The sequence below is a fragment of the Micromesistius poutassou genome (assembly GCF_964030765.1).
Source record: "Micromesistius poutassou genome assembly, chromosome: 2".
Lineage (NCBI taxonomy): Eukaryota > Metazoa > Chordata > Actinopteri > Gadiformes > Gadidae > Micromesistius > Micromesistius poutassou.
This window is the reverse complement of record NC_140272.1, coordinates 14,949,991-14,966,713: the sequence shown is the minus strand read 5'-3', so window position 1 is coordinate 14,966,713 and position 16,723 is coordinate 14,949,991. Positions and strand designations below refer to the sequence as shown.

At 40.0% G+C, this 16,723-nt stretch overlaps 1 protein-coding gene across 1 annotated transcript in view; it reads right to left on the bottom strand.

Annotated features, from left to right (window-relative positions):
• Positions 1–16,723, bottom strand: part of necab3 (N-terminal EF-hand calcium binding protein 3) — a gene marked incomplete at its 3' end in the record, with an annotated part of 31,794 nt that overhangs the window by 14,363 nt on the left and 708 nt on the right. The window contains exons 3-7 of the mRNA XM_084464342.1: positions 13,474–13,498; positions 4,728–4,836; positions 3,518–3,543; positions 1,194–1,291; positions 1–49 (exon numbers count right to left, since the gene is read on the bottom strand). The exon at positions 1–49 is cut by the window's left edge and continues 88 nt beyond it. Coding sequence (XP_084320468.1) covers positions 1–49; positions 1,194–1,291; positions 3,518–3,543; positions 4,728–4,836; positions 13,474–13,498 — 307 coding nt within the window. The remainder of the gene's footprint in view (positions 50–1,193; positions 1,292–3,517; positions 3,544–4,727; positions 4,837–13,473; positions 13,499–16,723) is intronic.

Genomic DNA, 16,723 nt, shown 5'->3' with positions numbered 1-16,723 from the left:
GCATGAAGCGGGTGACAAACTGTCCCAGCACGCTGGCCCCCTGGTACTCCTGACCCCCGACACAGGCAGGCAGAGGGCGCCCGGGAGGACATGGGGGGGGGGGGAGAGACCGAGGGAGAGGTAGAGAGAGAGAGACATAAACATCACCCCATCACAACATCAACATACACACACACTCATATTGCACACACTGCGCACATGCAGGCTCACACACAAAAACACAATATAAGACCCGGCAGTTGTGTAATCCCCTTGACAACTGACATAGATATGGATATATCTACTGACTAGATATCGCATTCGGCTTCTAAGCAGGCGTCAACAATGCCACCATCTTGCCGCGGGGTAACAACCCACCTGAATGAATGACGGCGGCATTGAACAGCGCAGCTCAGGCGATATCTAGGCAGTGTATATATCTATGGACAACTGAAACTAAAAGCGGAATACTTAAGCACATTCTAGTAGAGGGATGCACTCTGGGTTGTACCGTCGCCGACATAAGTTTTTGTGTGAAAAACTTTAAGATGACAACCACCTCCTCATGAGAGGCGTGGTGGGGTTAGCAGTCGCTGGCCTTATACCATGTGGACTAAAGATTCCTCCCTGCACAGACTCTGTACTGAAGCCGCACCACGGAGAAACCGCCTCTAATTAGGCCATACATATTCAGGACACTTCCAAGGTTTTAATTCTCCGAAATGATATCCCCACTGATAAGATCACCGATTATATTAACATGAAATAATTTGTAGTCGCCATAATAAATCTGAGATGGTAGGAAGCGAAAACCTTAAAAATATATATAAAGATAACTATTTAATGATATTTGAATTTAAAAAACAACTGCAGCCAATGCTTGTAAATGTCTTTCTATATGAATTATAGCTCAAAAATATAAAAGCAATTCATCTCTAATGCAATAACAACTATATAAGGGCCTTAAGCGAGCCATCAAAAAATTATTTTATGTGTGTATGTGTTTGGTGGGTGTATGTGTGTGTGTGTGTGTGTGTGTGTGGTGTCTAGCCAATTTCCACTCATTATGCATTGCCAATGATTGCAGTGCCAAGGACACATTGGGTCAAAAAGAACTTTGTTTCAAAAAGCTAACGCTAATTTAAATCTAAATGGCTATCAGATCACAATCCGGATAACAAGCATCATGCACTGTCCACTGAATGAAAGCGTACCTCTTTAGTTTTATCCATGGCTTTGAGAATGGCGATGTTAAGGCTCTCCAGGGCGGAGAGGACGTTAACATACCCCCCGAGGTGTTGGGCAAAGTAATCTAAAGGAGGACAAACAACACTCAAGGTTAGAGTGCATGAAAGCTACGGCGTAAACATCAAAAGGTTTTCATTAATTAATAGAACCATGATGATGGTGATGATAATGAGGATGAAGACAGTGATGATGATGATGATGATAATGATGATGATGATGATTATATTCTGGAGGTCTTTGTCCATATAAATTACTCACACATGTACTATATCCTATTGATCAACCTAGTGTTTTGCTTCAATCCAATACAGATTGAATTGAATGATAGAAGACAAAGAACTCCAGTGATAGTCAGCTCTCCTGGACTATCTGCCAGATTGTTGCTGTTGCGATCCAATAAATAATGCATCCATTTTTATTCTGAGTGGGCCCAGTATTTAGGGCCTCTATCCTATTTTTTTTTTCTTTTACTGGCCTCTTACTTAAATGCCAAAATAACTCCTGAGAAATAGGACAGGAGAACATTGTGTTTTTTGATTAAGATACATGACAATCTGCTTGATTCATGGCAGGGATGTTGATGCTTTATAATGGTGAGGTGTAACGCACATTCCGAGTTCCAATAGTAAGAATGTTTTAAGAATGTTTCTCAGTCATATAGACTAGGTTTGGATTGTCTGATTTAAATCAATCAGAGTCAGCTGATCACTTTCAAAGACGCACCCCCATCTGGTTGAGGACGTTGTCAGAAAGATCGGACTGGGAGTAGATATTACCATAGCTTATGGTCATAGAGATAAGAAATATATATTTTTTGTTTTTAGATATAAAGATTATAAATGTAGTTTATGATCAATAAAAATCATAGATATAGAAAAAATGACATTACAGTTTCCGTTCTCAGAGAGAACATCATAAATAACATCTTTATCCAATCTAAAATATATGAACATAAACATAGCTAGAGGAAACTCAAATCATAGTCAATATTTAAACCATGAGGTGTACGAGTTTTAAGATTATAAATCCAGAAATGCTCTCTTCTTGCTAAGAGGGTGTGTTTTGTTATGGGTAAGAAAATGTCCTAAAAGCTTTTGAAGTTTGATGTTTAATGTTTAAAAAGATATGCTTTACATTTAGTCAGCATTTCTGAATTCTAATGTGTTCCAGCAATATGCATTTCCTATGTGTTCCTATTTAGGACGTGGTCACTTTAAGATCACATGATTAGAATTGGCTTATCGTGTGACCCTTTGGAAAATAATTCACTCACGTTTCTACTTGGTTCAGCATTTCATTCAAGTCTAGTGAATCTAGTGCAATCCAATTGAATCTGTCGACATCTTATGCTTAACGTAGCATCGTTGGTAAGTATTCTTTGTATTTTGATTTCTTTTGAAAGTATTCATTATTATTTTGACTCCAGTGAAAAGTTTGGTAACGTTTTTTTTAAGGTATCTTCTAAAGATAGTCTAAATGTACTATGGCCATACGAACGCCATGTTAAGTCACACATGTGTCATTTTGACGACAGTAATAGTGTTGTAATGACCAAAATGAATGTTTACATGTAAATATTATTGCTTATTTACATTTGAGATAAATACAAACCCAAATGCCACATGTTATAGTGGATTGGAAATTAGTTTTATTCAAGCTTTATTCATGTTATTCATTATTCTTTGTTTATTCAGCCTTTTTATTTCCGTGTTGCAGTTTCACCTTTTCCCTTGCATTCCAATAAACCTGTGGAAGTGAGAAATAACCTACAGAGTCCTGGTGTTTGGGAAAGAGTTTAGCTGGCCGTCAGGGTATACGATAGACATACCGAGGACGGAACAGGGTGTCTAGATCGCCTCCTCTAGGGGGGAAAGAGACTTTTTCTATACCTATGTATTTTAATGAGGACATTGGATGATTGAATTGAGTAAAATGTGCTGCTACTGGAGAGTTTACATTTTTACATCTGATTGTGCTGCTATGTTCCGCAATCCGGGTTTTTAGAGCTCTACTAGTTTTACCTACATAACATTTACCGCAAGGATGCTGACAGTGGTGCAATTTGGACGACGATAAGGTAAATTAGTTTTGAAACTCAAGACTAAAAATGTCAAGCATCTCATTTGCATGCTTAAATAACTGTTTGTGATAAAGAATGACAAAGAAAAAGAGTGGAGAATTGAACAATTAATCAGTTGAGGGAGTGAGAAGGGGGGACAGGGAGAGAGACAGAGAAAAAGTGAGAGAGAGAGACAGACAGACATGAGAGATTAAATCAAGACTGACTCACCTGAGAGTTTCTCAGTGTCAAGGTTGCTGCAGAACAGAGAATAGAAAATGGAGGTTAACACAGCTAGTAGTAGAGTTCAAAGATCTGCTGGCCTTCTCACACACTGAGGTGGATAAATAAGACACTTAAAGGATAAAAATGCTCTGTTATGGATTGGTCATAATACTTTATTAACTTAAAATGTGTGGTGGGTTCTTAGATGAGCCACACAGAATTGAAGATAAAAATTGCAGAGTTGGATTCAGACTAAATGGGAGGCAATCAGCATCCCTTCACTCTAACAGAAGCGCTGACATGAATAACAAAAAATGTATGAATAAATACATTTCCACGGTCTACATTATTAATTAAACCCAATGTTACACATTGAGTCTGTACATAGGCTGATGCCAATCCTTCCTGGCTGCTACCCCTTCATTTTTATTCATCTGACTGCTTGTGAGAACGATTTTTCATCCTATCACAGAAACATCATCCCAATTTTCCATTTTATCAGCCTTGCCTTCACATCCATTTGTCTTATTCTGTGAATATCCAGCGGACGGTAAAATACATTTGAAATAGTGCATGTACACAAGCCACAGACAATAAAGCAGGGTGACTCATAAAGTTTCACATAAACCCATGATGACAAATTATAATTCCTTTTTGTAGTGTGCATTTACTGTGGTTGAAATCAACACCATAGCCTGGCCTGCATGGACTTAAATGTTCTGAAATTCAACTTTAACAGGGATTTTGTTTGATTGCACAGTAAAATATGGGAGGATTTTAAGCACTCAATGCAGTATCTTGATTTCCATGACCAGGGAAAGATAAATAAATAAAAACAAAATGAAGGAATTTACTTGAAATCCCCCATTGAGTGGGTAGCCTTCAGTACAGTAATCAGTATAAGACACCCTTTGCTCTTTCTTCTTTGCTTTGCAGCCATCTGTTTCTTTTGCTTAAATAACATGCACATTTGATCTTGTGCAAAGAAAGGAACAGCATATCAACAAATAGCACAAAAATACCCATTTTGTAAATGTCCGTCCTTCTGCACTGCCTGTACCCAAAGAGTCATGTATTGTGTTGTAATAACTTGCATCTTTGTGTACAACAAGCCAAGGTTGGAATTCCACCCATCGTACACTCATTTGAATGTTCATGTGATCAAGAGGGAACTCTCTTGAGCAGAGAGGAGATTCTCAGGAGCGACGAGGCCTACTCGTTCTGTCGTCCATCGATGGAGCAGAATAGCTCCTGGAGCTCCTCGGTGGTCAGGATGCTGTCTGCAAAGTAGGTGTTGAACTCCTCAAACGTCAGCTTGCCGTCGTCTGGAAGAGAAACGCAGATTGCGCGTTAAGGCTGAGATCAGCGGATGAGGACGAGGAAAATCAATGTATTTAGAAATGTGCAATATGTCACTGAGGAAAATAAATGTAGGACTTTAAAGTGTCAACACAGCTGCACCACATTGTTCCCCCCTCCCCCCTCATAAATATATAAACCTTTTGTTGGACGATTTCATCCAAAGCATCTTACTGCGAGTGGACATTCTCAGCAATGGTTGCCCTGAACCCCATGCACACCAGTTGAGCTGGATAGTACCAGGAATGTAGTGTACTCAACCAAACAACACAATACTACTATTTCTGAAAAATTCCTAAAGGTTTTATAATTTCTTTAAATTCAACAAAATACCAAAGCAAACATCAACATCACCTAACCAACACAAAAAAGATCTCAAACTAAATGCATAAATCTCATCAAATATTTTGTATTTTGTATCCAGGGCTTCAGTTGGTTGGACTGATTCAGTATCTAGCAGCCGCCCATCAAACACAAGGAAAATAGTTCAACTGCCATTAAATGAAGTGGTGCCAAGAATGATGGCAAGATTTGTGTTGGGTGGTTTTGTCCTGATGAGATGCAAAAATATTCAACCCAAACTAAACACTTAAGGCTGCCCCACACTACACGATTTTTTAATCTTATGCGATTTTTGAGTCGGAGTACACCACACACATAACGAGAATAGCAGCCGATTTGTTGCTCTCCGATCCTACATAAGATTCGAACACAAGACGGAACACCACACACTATAGGATAATCTTATCCGATTCTCGGCCGTGTAGGCTACGTCATCCAGCACGAGACAAGAGATCGAGAGACAAGAGATTGTAGATCTAGAGCAGCGGTTCCCAAACTTTTTTCCTGCGCACCCCCTTCTACGTCCCAACCGGGTTGGCGCACCCCCAATCCCAACTTCAAAAAGAAGAAAAAAAAAACGCAACAAAGCTTTGTTTTATCGCCATATAAAGACTCATGTTTAATCATGCGCAAATAACCAGAACACGCATGACAACATCAACAAATATCCAACAAATAGGACTGCCAAGGGACACGACCAGTGGTGTGGTCGACTCTACGTGATACGCAGGTATACGCCGTATACCCATTAAGAAAGCTCCAGCATTTCCGTATGCCCACTTAGAAATGCGCAATGACACGTATCAATTTCGATAGTGGCGGAAATTCTGTTAATTTTATGAATGAAAGTATGACAGTTCTGTCACAGAATGTATCATTCGTAAATTCAACCTGTGCGCTGTACCTCAGCTCGACTAATATATCATGAATCAACTCTCCTTACTACTGGCGTGCAGGTTTGAGTGACAAGTCTGATGGCCCTCCCTCTCCCCTAATTACTATTGGACAGGCTATTGTTTTTACTATAGACTATTGTTTTTAGCATTTAGCTTCTACCGGGAGTACACCCGGATATGTAACATTAGCACCTAGCTTCTAGGCATATAAACGGTGGTCCCCACAGACAAACGCCCAATATATAGAACAATCGTATTTCCAATCAATCATTTTAGCACACGTGGAACAAGAAATAAACGTTTAAGCTTGACATTGTGTTTCTACTTTAAATATTGACGTTGTGCTCTGCGACGTCCGCAATGGTTAGCTTTGTGATAGCCACGCTTGTGGCGGATTCCAAGTGTCATAGAGTGTCATTGATAATAACAATAACAATAATATGTCTTAGAACAGTTGCTGATGTTTTAGTATATAGTATAAGTATTTTTGTATGGGAAACATAGCCTACATGTTTTTATTTAGTATTTTTGCATTTATTGTTTCTTATATAGGGTATTTTATTTTATTGAGTTGTAATTGTTTGACAAATTACCAACTCTTTTTCTTGTCTCTAAAACTCTAAAACTTTATTGCACAGGACAGACTCAAGTATCCCGTCGTCGTATCCTTCGCACATTAGTATTGTGCCAGGCTGGTGGCATATACAGTAATACCATGTTTATATAGCCAACAAATATTTATTTATTGATTCTTTATAGTTTATTTGATGCTAGTGCCTAATGGTGATTTTAATTTGACTGTTTAATGTCCTAGAAACTGATGACAATATTGAGTGTTGAATAATCTCAATGATTTATGGTGGTTGTAGGCTACTGTATGCGACAGTGAGTGTGGTGGTGGTAGGATGGGTGTGGAAGAGGCTAGGAGGGAATCACAGTATACCCACTACAAAAAACTAGACTACACCACTGGACATGACTGACGTGTGCAAGATCTGCTCGTGACGTGTGATACACGCAATAGACGGGCTGACGACCGATCTACATGACCACTTTATGCGCCTCACAGAAGTTAATAGTAATGATGATAAACAAAATATTAGCATAGAGCAGGATTGTGAAAATTTACAATGTCTCATGACAATTTACATTCTGGTGCTCAAGTGTGATCCGCGCAAAAGACGGGCCGATGATCAATCTACATGACAACTGTTGCGTGTGCACCACGCAGAAGTTAATAGAAATGATGATAAACAAAATATCCCAGAGCATAGAGCAGGATTGTGAACGTTTAAAATGTCTCATATCAATTTACAATCTGCAAAATGTGTCCAACTTACATTAGTTAGGATATTGATGCTACGCGCCTCCTATTTGCAACGGAATTTGTTTAAGATATAAAACCATTTAATGGAGCACCTTCGGGTCAGTGTGTGTGTGTGTGTGTGTGTGTGTGTGTGTGTGTGTGTGTGTGTGTGTGTGTGTGTCGCTATTATGTTGACTACACACTCAACATTCCGAAAATATCTATCATGTTGGATAACCCCGATTTTGAGATCGGGAGGCCTTAAGTTTATGAGATTCTATCTTAGAACACTACGGCAGACAGGATAATCTTGGCCGATTTTCGTCCCGATTCGGCTGCCATGGGAACGCCACCCCGATTCTCGTAAGGGGCAAATCGGCCACGATATCGGGACATTTATCTTGTAGTGTGGGGTCAGCTTGAGCCAATAAAAAAGACAAATAGCTAACAGCAACTTAGCTGGATAGCTGTTTATCCAGCTAAAACAGCTATGACAATAATAATTTAATCAACAGTAAACTTGTACACATTAAACCAAGACTAATTCAGACTAATTGAAGACTAATTCAACAAAGCATACTAAACAAGTTGTTATGTTTAATATCAAAACCACAAGATGAATAATACAAAAGGGACAAAAAAAATCTCAAGGACAAGTCTGAAGTCTGACAGCCATATGGTTTGCTGTTACCTGGACGACAGCGGAATGTGTAATGTGGCCGGGCGAGATTGCATGCAAGCCTCTCTCTCTCTCTCTCTCTCTCTCTCTCTCTCTCTCTCTCTCTCTCTCTCTCTCTTCTCCTAAGCATCTCTCCCGGCCTGCGGTGCACTGTCCATCTGGGTCTACAGGTGTTGTGATGCCCATCACGGCTGGCTGTGTGATTAGAAACGGAAACGCTTCCCTCCTCCTACACGCCTGTTTCACCTGAACACAGACTGGTGTTTTGGGAGGCTTCTCACATTCAATCAACCGTGGAATGATAACGACGATTTACAGGCGATTCAAATAACATATCCCCCAAGACATTTACGTGAAGACGTTTTTAAATAAGAGCATATTCGTAGGATTATGTCCAAAAGATGATCTTGATTGTTGTTTCTTTTCCTTTTTTGCTAAAGAAGTGATGGTGACTATTCTTGTACTGTCGACTTGGTTTTCGTTGATGAACAGGACATACAGTAACAGTGCTCAGATCATTCCTAGCACACACATACAGTGCGTGGATCAATACACCTGAATATGTTCGGTCCCTTTCCTTACCGTAAGGGCTATTTTTGTTCTTCTTCGGGGAAGATATTCATATTGTTGCTATATATTAATTATTGTGGCCTATTTGGTGACATTCTCACCCTTCCTTCCACTTGCCTTAAAAATATCTCACTATAAATCACAATTGCTGAACAACTAAAACACATGAACACATACTGAGGGTGCTGCTTTTTCTATTTCCAGAATGATATGCAGAACAGTCAATCAAAGGCTGTGTTGATTGGCCGCGTTGAATGATTGACATGTGTTTTTTATTCTCTTACACTTGCTGTGGAGAGATGTAGCGCAGTGCTCATAGAGCAAGCACCTCAACAAGTAGGGGTTAGTTAGTAGATCCCCTGTCAACAAATTAAATATACACATGATCATTTGTTTAAAAATACGACAGCCCCAATTATGTCAGAGGCTGTTACCTCGGACTGACGGTTTATCTGAACATGTTGGTGACAGCACAGTCGCCTGTGTCCTACGCATCCCCCCCCTTTCCCTCTCTTGCTGATAAGTAATCCAATCGCCAGGTGTCATCCACTAGCCAAGGTTTTCCTGAGGATGGGGAACATTCTGTTCCTATCACATTGTACAACAGCAAGACAAAGATGTCTTGACTTCAAAGTCCTATTTATTTATATACTTTAACGCATAACTCTGATTTAGTTCATCAATCTGAACATAGGCCGTCTCAACGCCGGCTGTAATCCAACCCTCACTAGTTTGTGTAACATTGGTAAACATTGGTGAACATCTCTTTTTTTGTAATATTTCCTTATCGTTGGATAATAAAAAACAATGACGAGAACACGCATGTGGCTTAGTTTGATCAATATTTGTCAAGGACTTCAAGAGTCGACGTGACAAAACTCTTTGCACTCTCGTTTCCTTCTAAAAGCAAATCGGAAACGAGCAACGGCAGCAATCAGAGCTGTGTGCCAAACAGACAAACAGACAAACACGAGAGCCAGGCTGAGCTAATTAAGTCACTCAAGGGGTCAGAATAAACTAGGATGATGATATAATGAGCCCTGAAAGAACCAACTAAGTAGGACACAAAGTAGGCCAGGGTCCAATCCTCCCGAAGTTCAGCTCTTCTTCTGCTCCCGACAAGCCTCAACTCTCCTAAGTGCTTTAGAAACTCCCCAACAACCAGGACCTGTACGTATGGGCTTCAGACAACTCACCAGAGAGCGGGGAAAGAGTAACTCCTGGCCTTCCTGGGCACTGTGTAAAAGGCCCCGACACTACGAATCTCTCCTCAGCGCTACGACTGACGCTGCTGGTATTCTTAGCATCAGTGCTCCACTTCAACTGTGTTCCAGAGAGCCATCTGTAAAGGGCCCCGTTCAGACTCTGCACCATAAATAAGCCTGTTTAATGCTTTAAAAAAAGACCTGCGTCCCACCAGCACTAGGATGCTTTCTCCTCACCAAGAAGATCCATACATCCTCCATCTTTGAGCAACATAGTGACGCAGTGGTATGCAATAAAAGACACATTAATTAAAAATCCCTCTTAGCATAAAGCATAACAATGACCTACATATCGCGCCTCTGCATGCACACACACACACACACACACACACACACACACCACCAGCTTACCTACAACCTGAGATTTGCTACATTTATCCAGAAACAGAAGTTGAAGACAGAGAGCGTAGAGGAAAAGACTGAGGACTAGGGGTGGGAAAAATAATTGATTCTTCGATGCATCGCGATTCTCTCTAGAACGATTTTGTCTCGATACAGAAAAATTTATAATCTGAAACAAATTTAATAAAAAAAAATATATATATATATATATATATATATATTTTTTTTTTTTAAAGTTTTTTATTAAACTGGTTCGCCTGCTGCAGAGCGCTACAGAAAATTCCTTTCTGCCTGCGGCTTCTCTGCGCAGAGAACCGACTTCATCTAGTATAAAATATTAGATAAGGTAATTCATCTGTTGATTGTCTTTCATGATCATCGCACAAGTAGGAAGTGATTAGCAAACTCTGAGTAGCAAAGTCAGATGTATATATTTTTGAAAATCCTACATGGAAATGTACCTACATAAAAAAAATTGTTGAATCAAGATGCATCATCATAATAGTTTTATAATCGAATTGTTGACCTCTGAATCTGAATCTAATCAAATCGTGAGGTGCCAAGAGATTCCCACCCCTACTGAGGACTGACAATTATGAGCAGCTTTCTCTTCTAATCATCTTCATAGGAAGTGCAACATTAGATTTTAGCTCTCTCTGCGATCACAACTTCCCTTTATCAAGAATACGATATTTCATAATGGGTTATAATTGAACCCGGGTTAATCCTCATATTACCATAGACCTCATCTTGCTAGAGTGGCCATATTAATTTCATTTCAGTTGTCTAAATTGTACGTCATGTCTCTATGTACTCAATATGTATCCAAACAGTTGGAATGAAAAATAGGAAAAACAGCCATATGCAAATATAAACCCTATACTTTATATTTTATGTTGCATGATATGTAATTTATCTTTCTTAGCAAGCCTGAGTTTCACTCTCATTCAAGACCTGCTAAAACCGTTTTCACTGGTAGCGAGCATAGCGTACAAGATGTTATCAGCAATTTATATTTCGAATGGATTTTGCCCAAGGCCAAGGGAACCAGCAATCTCCCCAAAATATTTCTTGAATGTGGTTAAGGGCTGTCAGTGGGTAACTGCTGTGGATTAGGAATCCCAGTCCATTCTGCAGCGGTTAACTGCTGATGTCCAGTCTGGCCAGATTGAATGTGATGTCTCATTATTCCCTAAAAGATTGGACTGGATAATGGAGTTTAGTGATTTTAAGCCTCAGCACCAACAAAGGTGATGATTCAGGCCCAGTGTCTCATACGTGGCAAGGGGGAAAGAAAACAGACCTTTTTTACAGAGGCAGCGTCGTCGCACAACCACAGTTGTCACTCATAACACTGCCTATGGGAGTGCCCCTTTGCTGTAACAGGGAACGGGTAGTAATCATGTGGCTGGAGGCGGGGATCTTTCAGCGCATAATTGGCTATTAACAGCAAATACAAACATGTCATGTCAGCAGTAATAAAGTGTAAAATCAAAGGGTCTTTAAAGGTTTCAAATAAACACTGTGAACACTGGCCACCGTAGAAATGTGATTATTAAAATCCCCTTCTGAAGACTTAATACACTAATACGGAAAATAATTATCTTGGGTAGAAATACCCAATGTCTCTGTGCAATATCTCTGTCACACTATATTTAAAACGCACTACTTGGTGCCATCAATCACATGTTTAGAAATATATCTGCAGCAATAATTAGCAGGCAAATAAAACTCATATCAAAAACTTTGAACAAACACTTCAATCTAAATATTCTAAATGTAACTATGTTTTTTTGTTCATCTCTTGCACAATTCATTGCTTTATAATTGCGGACTGATGCAATACATTCGGGATCCACTTCAATGTGTTTTTCATCAAAACCCGATGATAGCTCGGTGCAGTCTCCCCCCAGAGGTTCTGCTATTACATCGTAGGACAGCTGAATCCAGGATAAGAGCACGCTAGGCCTACTTAAAGGAGACCCGGGCGACACCTGTGTCTTCTCTACCACGACGCCTCTGTGAAAAGCATGGATTGTTTTGACGTCGAAAAACATTCACATCTCCAAGCGTTAGCGAATGGGAAAATCAAGCACAATCAATCATCTTCATAGATAGTGGAATAAATATTTGATAGCCGCTTGTTTCATTTATTTAAAATTGAAATGAGCAGAGAATCATCAAAATATGATCCGTCCATGGATTTTAAACAGGCAATCTCGAAGATCTACACTTCATTGTCTTTTAATTCTCTATGGTGAAAAAAGACACTGCTACTGAAAGAGACACTGCTGGGTAAGGGAAAAGACGTCATTGACTATGTGCTGCTTGGGCTTTGAATGCATGGCACGAATGTCACCACTGACACCCAGTTTGTAGCAATCATTACACTTCAAATGTAAGTGCTTTCAGTAGGCCACAGGCTCAATTACTGTTGTGTTACCTCATTCGAAAATAGAGAGTGGCTGAACAGACATTTATTTACACAAAGATCTTTGGACATCTTCGAGATTGTATTGGGTTATCAGTCTGCCATGCAAGAGCTGACACAGGTACCAGTGTATCAGCATCAGTATCAGCATTTTACCACACGTGAGATGCATGGTATACACTTTCCAAAAGAGTTGGTCCATATACCCAAAATATAGCTACCAGGTCGACATGTGTAGCGAACTATAGCTACAAATGGTATTAATCAATTACAGGGCCCAATTTAATTTACTTTTTCCTGCAAGTGCAAGCTAATACTCTAATCAATCCAGAACAAATGCCCAATATCAAAATTAAGTCAAACATGTGTTCATTGATATTAAACCGATTAAGCATCTTATCTTTGTAATGGAACACACAACAGTCACAACCACAGCCATTGTTGTTTTCCCGAAAGACATCTGAACTCTCTCAGACGAACATTATCTCTTTTGACATGAATAGCGTGAGTGAGCCACATTACGCTAATTTAGATCCATCCATTGCAGCAGTCTACACCCAGTCATCTGTGTCCAACACTAACAGGGAGAGGTGGGTAATGTTTTGTCATACTCTCTCCCTTAGCATTTTAATTGGGTGGAGAAACTTGTTGGAGCATAAACAGACAGAAGAAGCCACCCCCTCCCCCCCACACACACACACACACACATACACACCACCACCACCTCATTTGCCACCACCACAACAGCCAGTGCATTATGTTGTTTACTTACCATTTTTGTCTGCACGGCGGAAAATCTGGGAAAGGAAAACAGAATAGAAAAGGAAAGAGATGAAATGTTGGTTATTGCTTCCAGTTGAGCACTAATCAAGGCCTCAACAGTGCACACAATTAGCATTCATCAGAATGAATCTAAAAGACTGCCACAACGATCTCTCTCTTATTACATGACACTATTTAAATACACTACCTGGTAAAGAAATATATCTGCAGAAATACAAAGCAGGCTAATAAAACATATTTAAATCAAACCATCCTGACTTATTGTTTTTTGGGTTCGTTTTATTTTAGAATGTATTGCTTTATAATTGCAGACTGATACAATTCATTTGGGATACACTAGCATATAAACCTCATTAAAAAAGCTATGCTGTAGGAAAATGTGCTTCCAAAAGTATATCCACCACAGCCACAGCTACAAATATACAAAAAGTATCTAATCTCTATCAAATATCCACTACCTGACTCTTTTCAGTCATCATGATTCCTCATGAGCGGTCAATTTTCATGCAGATTTTATGAAAATAGGGGGGTGAACCTGTCTGGAGCCCATTAATCCAGATTCAGCACACGATCAGGGAAACTCACACAACAACATTTCGGTGCTTCTCCTGCCTCAATCTTTGTGATTGTATTGCAACTGACAGAATGCCATTGTTCGTTGTTAGAGAGAGGTCAAAACAAACAGGCCTGGCAGTTCTGACCTTACGGTTATTAATAACTGTACACGTTGCCCCCAGGTATCAGTTTCCATCCGTCAACAAGGTAAGCATCTCCAACCTTCCAGCTCTTTTTTCTTTCAATGTCTTTGGGCTTGGCACATTCTGGCCTGACAGCGGCCATTTTATTCTTTCAATTCTTTCAATGTTTTATTCTTTCAATGTCTTTGGGCTTGGCACATTCTGGCCTGACAGCGGCCATTTTAATATTGTGCCCAAAGTCACACACACACACACGCACACACAATGTTCTATTTTTTTTGTTCTATTTTTTACCTATTAACAAGACATTCTACAATAACAGCCATATTATTTAGCAGTATGACTCAGAAATGGTTAACAAAGCCAGTAGCAGCACACCACAACACACTCGGAAAAACACACACGGACCCAGTTTCCCTCCTTCGAATCATTAGCCATTAAACCTCTGAGTTGTAGCAAATGTCATGAGTCAAAATTTGTTTTGGTTGAACTTCTCTGTCACTTCTTGGTTTCTTGGGTTCATCTTGCTGATAATGCACAGTTTAGCGTGTCTTGAGAAGAAAGGTCACGCTTACATGCTAGTGCTGATGGTGCGATGGCAGCTGGTAGGATAGTAGGTGCTGTTAAAGCCTTATAAACACACCACCACAAGCTTGGCTTTGTCTTTGTCATAGTTAAACAAACTGGTAGAAAATGTGATAATATTTAGATGATGTTGCTGCTTTTGATAGATTCAAACTATATCAGCATTACATAAATTTCCAATAAAATTAAAAAATGAAATGTGCATGCTTTTGTCTGTGCACTCGGAATTTCTGCAAAACCCTAAGAGGAGAGATCATTAGTATGAGAGAGAGAAACCACGGGAGAAAGAGAAGGAGAAAGAGAGATGAATAGAGCAAAAGATGAGAAAGAGCAAAGGAACAAAATAGAGAAAGGTATGGAGAGAAATAAAACTATTGGATTAAGATAAGATAAAGAGAGATGCAGAATAAACCCCATAGCAATCCAATCCATAGAAGGAGAGAAACAAGCGGGCAGATAGTCTGTTTGGCCAGAGCCTCCCAGCACAGAGCCACACGATGCACAACCCAAGATAAAAGGTTGGGATAAAACAACGGGCAGAAACCCTGCCTCTGAGGACACCACCAAGTTAATTGCTGGATAGCCTTGAGGAGGGCATGTTCCAACCACTGCATCACACCTCTATGATGTACTGTAAGCTCTGGGCATGTCTCTTTCTCTCTGTGAATGTCTATTCAGTGTTAATTATTTTTGTCATTGAGTTTTACATAACAGGCTATTCACTTAGAAGTTAGAGCTAGCACATAAAGTGAGCAAACATTCACATATTCACAGATACAAACCAAACCAAAGTACAATGTTTACTTTTGCTGAGAGAGAGAGAGAGAGAGAGAGAGAGAGAGAGAGAGAGAAAGGGAGAGAGGGAGAGAGAGAGAGAGAGAGAGAGAGAGAGAGAGAGACACAAACTAAGGAAAGCTACAGAGTGAGGGAGGGAGACAGACATACACACACACATACAATCACACAAACACACTTGTGTCCCATTGTATTGTGTCCCAATATCCTGACCGTATGCCTGTCCTTTATTGAACAGGTGACTCACCGAACCAAAAGCAGTGAAAACAGAAAACATGTCATGTGTATGCGTGCCTGCCTACAACCATGTGTTTGAGAGACGGCGATTGCAGCAGGGATGCAGAGGAACATAGGTTGAGCACGTTGTAGTGCATGCTGGGTGATGGCACAAGTGCGACCCCGGTGTTGCTTCTCGCTGTGACTGATATGAGTGTGAGGGTACAAGCCAAGGTGTTACCTTGTGTCTATGCTCAGAGGCTGGGAAGTAATGGTGGGCAGTTCATCAGCTCCTGAAATCTCGCCAACTGTCAGAGCTTCTACTTATTCATGCAGCAGCAGAGCTATTGTTGTGGAAAGGTTTTCCCTCTCCCCTCTTCACACCACACACACACACAGACACACACACACACACACACACACACACACACACACACACACACACATGCACTATATCGCTCTTTTTACTCTCTCTCACACGTGCATACGCACACACACACACACAATTTTTTTTCACTCTCATATAGACACTTTTCTCTCTCACACAAACACTACCCCCCCCCCCCACACACACACACACACACACACACACAATCACACACACACTTTTTCTCTCTCTATCAAACACACATGCTTGCCCGCACACGCACACACGCACACACACACACACACACACACACACACACACACACACACACACACACACACACACACACACACACACACAACATCTAATCGGTTAAGGATCTAAAGTGTTTCTTTTGAGCTGACTGAATAAATAAAGATTTTTTTTTCATTCTTCAAGAAAGAAAACTATGCATATTTAAAACTTAATACAATTAATTAGCAAAGCTGTGACTCATAAACCAATTTCAGGCTATAGGTTCACTTTTAAATATTTGAATGAATAAGAAATTAAAAAGACTACTTTGTTGCTATAACATC